This window comes from Oncorhynchus nerka, linkage group LG2 (genome assembly GCF_034236695.1).
Source record: "Oncorhynchus nerka isolate Pitt River linkage group LG2, Oner_Uvic_2.0, whole genome shotgun sequence".
In the NCBI taxonomy this organism is placed as follows: Eukaryota; Metazoa; Chordata; class Actinopteri; order Salmoniformes; family Salmonidae; genus Oncorhynchus; species Oncorhynchus nerka.
In genome coordinates, this window is record NC_088397.1 from 67,551,374 (window position 1) to 67,562,087 (window position 10,714).

The following is a 10,714-nucleotide window of genomic DNA, read 5'->3' on the forward strand; positions in this document are numbered from 1 at the left end:
GTACATGTCCAGGCCCGTCTGAAGTTTGCTAGAGAGCATTTGAATGATCCAGAAGAAGATTGGGAGAATGTCATATGGTCAGATGAAACCAAAATAGAACTTTTTGGTAAAAACTCAACTCGTCGTGTTTGGAGGACAAAGAATGCTGAGTTGCTTCCAAAGAACACCATACCTACTGTAAATCATGGGGGTGGAAAGATAATGCTTTGGGGCTGTTTTTCTGCAAAGGGACCAGGACGATTGATCCGTGTAAAGGAAAGAATGAATGGGGCCATGTATCGTGAGATTTTGAGTGAAAACCTCCTTCCATCAGCAAGGGCATTGAAGATGAAACGTGGCTGGGTCTTTCAGCATGACAATGATCCCAAACACACCGCCCGGGCAACAAAGGAGTGGCTTCGTAAGAAGCATTTCAAGGTCCTGGAGTGGCTTAGCCAGTCTCCAGATCTCAACCCCATAGAAAATCTTTGGAGGGAGTTGAAAGTCCGTGTTGCCCAGCAACAGCCCCAAAACATCACTGCTCTAGAGGAGATCTGCATGGAGGAATGGGCCAAAATACCAGCAACAGTGTGTGAAAACCTTGTGAAGACTTACAGAAAATGTTTGACCTCTGTCATTGCCAACAAAGGGTATATAACAAAGTATTGAGATAAACTTTTGTTATTGACCAAATACTTAATTTCCACCATAATTTGCAAATAAATTCATAGAAAATCCTACAATGTGATTTTCCGGAATTGTTTTCCTCATTTTGTCTGTCATAGTTGAAGTGTACCTATGATGAAAATGACAGGCTTCTCTCATCTTTTTAAGTGGGAGAACTTGCACAATTGGTGGCTGACTAAATACTTTTTTGCCCCACTGTATATATTTATTGCATTTTGATTACTGTTACAGTGCTATATGAGTTGTTTTTAAAAAAACTTGGGGATTCGAACAAGCAACCTTTTGGAGCTCTAACTGCTAGGCAACCTGCAGCCTCTCTCCCTTCATGGTTCATTTGGATGGCTTACATTATTTACAGCATTTCATGAAGCATGCTAAAATATTCCCTGTCTTCCCATTTTTACAGTAGTAGAATACAGTTCACATTGATCAAGACAGATTATCTCTCTCTCCCTCTTCATTATTCTTAATGATCAAGCTCCATCTCTTATTTGCCTCCTTTGAATTTCACACCCCACGGCCACTACCCTGAAATGCATAGGAACACAGTGACAGCAGCACAGGGCTGGATTATCTAGGACGGCACTGGGTGAAATTGCATCATTGATATTAGAGGTTGACCGATTAATCGGAATGGCCGATTCATTTGGGCCGATTTCAAGTTTTCATAACAATCGGAAATCGGTATTTTTGGAAGACGATTTTACACCTTTATTTAACTAGGCAAGTCAGTTAAGAACACATTCTTATTTTCAATGACAGCCTACGAACGGTGGGTTAACTGCCTTGTTCAGGGGAAGAAACGACAGATTTTTACCTTGTCAGCTCTGGGATTCAATCTTGCAAATTTACGGTTAACTTGTCCAACGCTCTAAACACCTGCATCTCATTGCACTCCACGAGGAGCCTGCCACTTACACGAATGCATTAGAAGCTAGCTAGCATTAAACTTATCTTATTAAAAACAATCAATCAATCATAATCACTAGTTAACTACACATGGTTGATGATATTACTAGTTTATCTAGCGTGTCCTGTGTTGCATATAATCGATGCAACGCTAGCGTGTCCTGTGTTGCATATAATCGATGCAACGCAGGGGGATGATTTAACAACAGCGCATTTGCGAAAAAAGCACAATCGTTGCACGACTGTACCTAACCATTAACACCAATGCCTTTCTTAAAATCAATACACAGAAGTATATATTTTTAAACCTGCATATTTAGCTAAAAGAAATCCAGGTTAGCAGGCAATATTAACCAGGTGAAATTGTGTCACTTCTCTAGAGTCAGGGTATATGCAACAGTTTGGGCAGCCTGGCTCATTGCGAACTAATTTACCAGAATTTTACGTAATTATGACATAACATTGAAGGTTGTACAATGTAACAGGAATATTTAGACTTAGGGATGCCACCCGTTAGATAAAATACCGAACGGTTCCGTATTTCACTGAAATAATAAACGTTTTGTTGTCGAAATGATAGTTTCCGATTCGACCATATTATTGACCAAAGGCTCGTATTTCTGTATGTTATTATGTTATAATTAAGTCTATGATTTGATATTTGATAGAGCAGTCTGACTGAGCGATGGTAGGCAGCAGCAGGCTCGTAAGCATTCATTCAAACAGCACTTTTGTGCATTTTGCCAGCAGCTCTTCGCAAGCACAGCGCTGTTTATGACTTCAAGCCTATCAACTCCTGAGATTAGGCTGGTGTAACCGATGGGTAACGCTGCTTTGAGTGTGGCTGTTCTCGATGTGTTCCTGGTTCGAGTTCAGGTAGGGATGAGGAGAGGGACGGAAGCTATACTGTTACACTGGCAATACTAAAGTGCCTATAAGAACATCCAATAGTAAAAGGTATATGAAATACAAATGGTATAGAGAGAAATAGTCCTATAAATACTATATTAACTACAACCTAAAACCTCTTACCTTGGAATAGTGAAGTCTCATGTTAAAAGGAACCACCACCATTCATATGTTCTCATGTTCTGCGCAAGGAACTTAAATGTTGGCTTTTTTACATGGCACATATTACACTTTTACTTTCTTCTCCAACACTTTGTTTTAGCATTATTTAAACCATGTTTCATTATTTATTTGAGGCTAAATTGATTTGTATTGATGTATTATATTAAGTTAAAATATGTGTTCATTCAGTATTGTTGCAATTGTCATTATTACAAATACATTTTTACAAATCGGCCGATTAATCGGTATTGGATTTTTTGGGGGGGTCCTCCAATAATCGGTATCGGCATTGAAAAATCATAATCGGTCGACCTCTAATTGATATCATCATCATTGAAAACATGTCTCGCCCAGCCCAGTGATAAACATGGTGAATAACAGATTGACATGCTTGACAATAATAAGATACAAAATCCCCAGCGTCAACCCCAACAGAATTCCCTAACAGTCTTTATCTCAGGCCTAAATCACAAATCCAATCTCTCAGTCGGTGATCCATTACTAAATTAGAGATAATCCCAGACTTTGAAATCAATGAAACAGAACTATGCACAGAAAGGTGCAGTGAGGCAGGTCCAGGCAACAGAAGGCCAGTTGATGCCAGCCAAAGTGTGTTCATCCACACTATTATAGGGTGTGAACAGTGAGAGTAAACACATTCAGTCTAATTGATCACAGATCATATGAACAGCTACAGTATTGTCACCAGGCGTTTAATACTGTATCGCCCAGAGTAAGACATTCTGTCAAATAAACTAAACCTACTTTTGCCTAATTAGGGTCTAGTGCGGTAGGTAGCCTAGTGGTTAGAGCGTTGGGCAAGTAACAGAAAAGTCATTGGTTCAAAAACCAGAGCTGACAAGGTGAAAAATCTGCTGATGTGCCCTTGTGCAAGGCACTTAAACCTAATTTGCTCCTGGGGTGCTCTACTACTATGGCTGATCTTGTAAAGCAACACACTACCTGGTGTATGTGACCATAATATATTTATACATTCTCTAACGCTGTGTTTAGACAGGCAGCCCAATTTGGATGTTTTTTTCACTAATTGGTCTTTTGACCAGTCAGATCAGCTCTGAAAAAGTGCTTACATGAAAAGATCTGATGTGATTGGTCAAAAGAACCAAGAGGCAAAAACACAACAGGGCATAAAGATTCAAAGACATTATCATAACATTTCACTATAAGCAGCATGAAAAACAACATCTGTATCTTTTTATTTCATAACACCTTAAGAGCCTATCATCCACATGAGAAGACCCATCAGTCAGACCTAGATATGTCCCCTGTGAGTGTCAGCTGCCTGGACTCTGGGGAGATGTGTTAGATACCATGATAGGGTAAAACATCTGTTCAGAGCAGAAGCCACATAAGCCTGAATACAGACCCCACAAGACCTGCAATGCTGTTCAGTCACAGCACAGATAGCAAAGACCCCCTTCCCCTCCCCCCTCTCTCTCACACACACACACACAGACACACACACACACTAGCTTGATGCTCCGAGGGTGCTCTGTCACTTGATAAGCATCAGCCAGATTGCTGAAAAGCACATACTGTAGGGGTATGTATGTTTATATTTAATTATAATGACAATCAGAGAGCTGGGATATTTGTTTGTACCCTATTCCGAAGGTGACACATGCAATATAATGTAGATTACTTTATTAATCATGAATCTGTCTGTCTGTGTGTGCGTGCCACCCTGCATACCACTGCTTTCTTGCCTCTGAAGCTAAGCAGGGTTGGTCCCTCAATGGGAGATCAGATGCTGCTGGAAGTGGTGTTGGAGGGCCAGTAGGAGGCACTTTTTCCTCTGGTCTGAAAATATTTGAATGCCCCAGGTCAGTGATTGGGGACATTACCCTGTGTAGGGTGCTGTCTTTCAGATGGGACATTAAATGGGTGTCCTGAATCTCTGTGGTCACTAAAGATCCCATGGCAATTATCGTAATAATAGGGATGTTAACCCCGGTGTCATTGCTATATTCCCAATCTGGCCCTCATACCATCATAGCTGTCATATCTGGCTCCCGAGTGGTGCAGTGGTCTAAAGTACTACTGCATCTCAGTGCTTGAGGCATCACTACAGACAACCTGGTTCGAATCCAGACTGTATCAGAACCGGCCGTCATCATAAGGAGGAAACATTCAAACATTTGTGGTCTCTCCCACATATCCACTGGCCTTATTAATGGGCCCTAATCAATAGGCCCGACAGAAGATCATTGACATATCACCTGCAAAATAGCTACAAAGAATAGTGGCGCTGATGATGAAGGTGACCAAACCAACCACCAATGCCAACCCAATCTGCCTGGTCTCATATATACTAGACGTAACATAGTAAACATACATTTTGAACACTCAAATTAGTAATATTGTAATGAAACAGGCAGGGAGCAGGTCTCGAAGCCTCGACGTTCTATAGCCCGAAGTCCATAGCGCTATCGACTGTGTCGCAAAAGCATGCTCATGCGGCAGAGTCGATTTCCTCGCTTATAAACACAAGTTTGTGACACTACTCCCTCCTTTCAAAGAGTGCATCCTCGCGCGCTAGCTTGTGACTCCACGTCTTATAGGAACACGCTCACCGGCCAAGCACACGCACTGTCGGGGATGCAAGATCCGATCACTTCTGACACCAATGTAATGAAATAGCAGGGAGCAGGTCTCAAACCCTCCACCTTCTAGCCCGAAGTCCAGCGCGCTATCGACTGTGCCGGAAAAGCATGCTCGAGCGGCAGAGTCGATATCTGCGCTTATAAACCCAGGGTCGTTACAATATATTTCATGTTAGGTAGGGTTACATAAAACAGAAGGTTACTCAAGGCAAAAACTAAAGTAGGGTCAAAAGGTTGGTTGTTCAAATCTCATCACGGACAACTTTAACTTCTTACTACTTTTTTAGCAACTTTGCAAATACTTAGCATGTTAACTAACCCTTCCCCTAATTATTTTATCTAACCCTTCCCTTAACTCTTTAATCTAATTCCTAACCTTAACACTAACCCCTAGCATTAGCCCGCTAGCTAACATTCGCATTAATCACCTAGTCAATGTTAGCAACAACAAATTGTAATTCATAACATATCAGAGGTTTTGCAAATTCTTAAAATATTGTACATTTTTCAAACTCGTAACATATCATATGAATTGTAATTCGTAACATATCATACGAATTGTAATTCGTAACATATCATACAAAATAGATTTGGAAATCCACAAATTAATACATACCATATGAAACGTAACATATCATACTAAATGGAGAGATCTGATTTACATACAGAATAATATGAAATGCTCTGAGACTAGGTTGACCCAATAAGTAACCTAACTTATATCAGGCATAAAAGATCCAACTAGTGATGGACTCTCAGTCTGCTGCACTCAGAACTGGTAAGGGGACAAAGTAGGCAAAGTCTCAAAAGCAAAACGTTATTTACTTATGATTCATTGAAATGTATTATTGCAACTATTTGTTTCAAAATACAGTAGCCTATATGCGTCCCCACTTGTGTTCCATGTGTCATTTAGCTTGCACGGTTATTTATGCATACACAAGATCAAACCTTTCTTAATTTGCATATCATTTATTACCCACCTTTGACTTGCGTTTCATATTCTCCTATGATCTCCTTGTCCTTCTTGACTCTAGTTTGAGATGACATTTTTCCTGAGGTATGAGGGTGAGACTTGGTGAGATGTTGAGGCTTGCGCGAGAGGTCCTCTTATGATTCTCGACTCTTGCTGCGTTTTTCTTCGTATTCTTTGTGTGTCCGATTTGCTCGATGCAACAACAACAAAAATCCTAACTTTCCAAGTAACACTAGACACTAAATAAAGAAATGCAAAGCGACATTCTATAGTTAGCTCGCCTAATGCTCACCTGCATAGGGCTTGTATGTCTCTCTCTTGCAGAGAAATGCTATGCTTCTGTGAGAGAAGAGGGGCTCGTCATTTCTTGAGATAGAATGCCATCCAAAGCAAAAGCTGCAGCGGAGAAAAGCAAAATCATTCTACTCAAAGCAATAAAATAATGGACATAAAATGATGGGAGTGTAGGCAAATCGTTCACTCATTCCGGTGGTTGGTGTTTTCTAGAGTGCCCAAAAATGAATTGTTGAGCGTGCGCAGTCGACACCGATTATTCTATGATTAGCTGTGCGCGCTCTGAAAATTTGCGCTGCTGGGAAAGATGAATTGAGTCGAACATCATACGAGTCTCCTCCCATTGTAGAACCCCCTCCCTAAAGCTCTCGCGCTCTCTCTCGCTCGCTCTCTCTCTCTCTCTCTCTCTATCACACACACTCACATATTTTGCTGCATGAAATGTGGTATCTTTAAAAAATAATTGATATGATATCTTGCATATTCTTCAATATTAGCTAAATCATGTCTTATTCTTTCATTCTGGAGTCTTATTCTGTCATAAATTGTTGTTAATTATCCTGTAATTATTTAAATGTGATTAATGGACGTGATTAGGTGATAGGCGCTGCTATTAAAAGCTCCCAGTCAGTACATTTTTCAATGGTATCCTGCTTTGGTTTTTCACATTCATGTTTTTATTAGAAGGTGCATTGGTCCAAACATATTTCTAATCATCTATTCAGAGAGAAACATAGCAAACACACTTTTTTAGTGCTCGTTGCCATGGCAACTCACCTCCAGCAGTACTAACACACATTAATATCAACAGCACTAAAGTTCTTCCTTTGTGGCAAGGGAGAGCCTTTGCTGTCTTTTGACTACCAGGTTAATGTGTGCAGACACCACACACTGTTATATCACACGCACTTGATATGCAAGTCCTGTAGCGGGGTGGGAGGGCAGCAGTCATGTACTGGGGGTGGGATGTGAGGGGGAAAATGCCTGCCTGGGGGTTTATAGGTCAGTGTGTGTAACAGTATAGCTTCCGTCCCTCTCCTCGCCCCTACCTGGGCTCGAACCAGGGACCCTGTGTGTGTGTGTGTGTGTGTGTGTGTGTGTGTGTGTGTGTGTGTGTGTGTGTGTGTGTGTGTGTGTGTGTGTGTGTGTGTGTGTGTGTTAGGGGGACATAGATATGCAAGGCCAGTGTCATATGGGCAGAAAGCTTAAATTATTGTTAATCTAACTGCACTGTCCAATTTACAGTAGCTACACTCTAAAAGATTATCGGTTCTTCTAAGATCCTCAAGATCCTCAAAGAACCTTGGGGTTCTTGGTAATGAAAAACAGCTCCAAAAGGTTCTTCAAAACACTTCTTAGGAGGTGGAGTTCATCGAGGAACCCCCATTGTTGCTGGAGTTCTTCAGGAAACTTTGCAAACGCTCATGCGACAACAGTTCAAAAGGTAAGTTGGGTTGATGTTTGGCTCTGAATATGTATCGAAATAATTTATATAGTAATATAAAATACTAATGAATAATGAAGACAATTTTGGTCTTCTGTGAATAGCTTCCATAACGTTAGCTGTCACATTAGTTAGCTATAGTTCAGAATAATTAACGTAAATATTAGAAAGCCGGGTTTGACTGTTGTCGTTGTATGAGCTACAGTACAATAACGTTAGCTAGCTAGCTAACATGAGCTAACGTTATGTCCTAACTATAACTATTGTTTGAGGAGAGTGCACAACAACAAAACTTTTATCACGGCAACCGGTTTGATACATTCACCTCTGAAGGTAAATAATGTACTTACATTCAGTAATATTGCTCTGATTTGTCATCCTGAGGGTCCCAGAGATAAAATGTAGCATAGTTTTGTTTGATCAAATCTAATTTTATATTCAAATGTAGGAACTGGGTACTACAGTTTGAACCCCTGCTGTGTCTGCCCCCCCCCCATTAGGATGTGTGACGGCTAGTGTCTTTTCTGTAGGGAAGCTAATTATCATTTATGACATTCCTGGGAGTGAGTAAACTTACATTTTTTATTACCATATCATTTTTGTATGTTCTCTATAGTTATGTACTTGAAAAAAATATATATATACATTTCACCTTTATTTAACCAGGTAGACCAGTTGAGAACAAGTTCTCATTTACAACTGTGACCTGGCCAAGATAAAGCAAAGCAGTTTGACAAAAACAACAACACAGAGTTACACATGGGATAAACAAACCTACAGTCAATAACACAATATAAAATTATATATACAGTGTGTGCAAATCTAGTAAGATTAGGGAGGTAAGGCAATAAATAGGCCATAGTGGCGAAATAATTACATTTTAGCATTAACACTGGAGTGAGAGATGTGCAGATGATGATGTGCAAGTAGGGATACTGATGTGCATAAGAGCAAAAATAAATAACAATATGGGGATGAGGTAGTTGGGTGGGCTATTTACAGATGGGCTATGTACAGGTGCAGTGATCGGTAAGCTGCTCTTAGGGCGGATGCTTAAAGTTAGTGAGGGAGATATAAGTCTTCAGCTTCAGTCATTGGCAGCAGAGAACTGGAAGGAAAGGCGGCCAAATGAGGTGTTGGCTTTGGGGATCGGGTGGGTGTTGCTATGGTGACCAGTGAGCTGAAATAAGGCAGGGCTTTACCTTGCAAAGACTTATAGATGAGTCATTTGAGAAATCAAGGCTGTTGAGTCTGACGATAATTGACAGAGTGATTGCGGTGATTGACAGAGTCGAAAGCTTTGGCCAGGTCGATGAAGACGGCTGCACAGTACTGTCTTTTATCGATGGCGGTTATGATATCGTTTAGGACCTTGAACGTGGCTGAGGTGCACCCATGACCAGCTCGGAAACAAGATTGCATAGTGAAGAAGGTAAAGTGGGATTCGAAATGGTTGGTGATCTGTTTGTTAACCTGTCTTTTGAAGACTTTAGAAAGGCAGGGCAGGATGGATATGGGTCTGTAACAGTTTGGGTCTAGAGTGTATCCCCCTTTGAAGAGGGGGATGATCGCGGCAGCTTTCCAATCTTTAGGGATCTCAGACGATACAAAAGAGAGGTTGAACAGGCTAGTAATAGGGGTTGCAACAATTTCGGTGGATCATTTTAGAAATAGAGGGTCCAGATTGTCTAGCCCGGCTGATTTGTAGGGGTCCAGATTTTACAGCTCTTTCAGAACATCCTATATCTGGATTTGGGTGAAGGAGAAGCGGGGGGAGGCTTGGGCAAGTTGCTGTGGGGGGTTCAGAGCTTTTGGCCTGGTTAGGGGTAGCCAGGTGGAAAGCATGAAAATGTATCAATTGACCAATTTGGCGTATTTGGGCAGACTTAATACAACATTTTGAACAGTAATGCAATGGTTAATTGGATCAGTCTAAAACGTTGCACATTCACTGCTGCCATCTAGTGGCCAAAATGTAAATTGCGCCTGGACTCCTATGGTATATAATGGCCTTTCTCTTGTGTTTAAAAAGTGATGGAACAAAAAAATAAATAGAAAATGTGTCACGTCCTGACCTTAGTTCCTTTTTTTATGTCTCTATTTTAGGTTGGTCAGGGTGTGAGTTGGGGTGGGCATTCCATGTTTTGTTCTATGTTTGTATTTCTATGTGTTTGGCCTGGTATGGTTCCCAATCAGAGGCAGCTGTCAATCGTTGTCTCTGATTGAGAACCATACTTAGGTAGCCTGGTTTCGCCCTTGAGTTGTGGGTAGTTGTTGTCTGTCTCTGTACCAGACAGGACTGTTTCGTTTGTTCCGTTTTGTTCTTTTTGTTCTAGTGTTCAGTGTAATTAAAAGATCATGAACACGTACCACGCTGCACCTTGGTCCTCTCCTTCTTCCACCAACGACAACCATTACAAAATGCATGTTTTTTTTCTTTGTATTATCTTTTACCAGATCTAATGTGTTATATTCTTCCTACATTTATTTCACATTTCTACTAACTGCAAAGTGTTTACTTTCTAATTGTATCAAGAATATGCATATCCTTGTCATTTTAGGCAAAAATTGAAAAAAAAGCTCATGTCAATAATTCACTGTGATTGGGATTATTCATTAACACCCTCTGCACCACTTTAATGCCAATGAAACTTCATTCCAAGTCTCTGTTGGAAAACACATTATTTTTCTTCATGGTTCTTCCTGCTTTAAATAAAGGTTAATTGCTTA

The 10,714-nt window shown here is 40.6% G+C and overlaps 1 protein-coding gene across 1 annotated transcript in view; it reads right to left on the reverse strand.

The window, feature by feature from the left end:
* LOC115131492 (SLIT-ROBO Rho GTPase-activating protein 3) overlaps window positions 1-6,806 on the reverse strand; it is a 173,493-nt gene extending 166,687 nt beyond the window's left edge. Inside the window, exon 1 of the mRNA XM_065001757.1 lies at window positions 6,254-6,806. Within this exon, the coding sequence (XP_064857829.1) occupies window positions 6,254-6,320 (67 nt within the window). The 5' untranslated portion in view covers window positions 6,321-6,806. The remainder of the gene's footprint in view (window positions 1-6,253) is intronic.
* Between the last annotated feature and the right edge of the window lie 3,908 nt (window positions 6,807-10,714).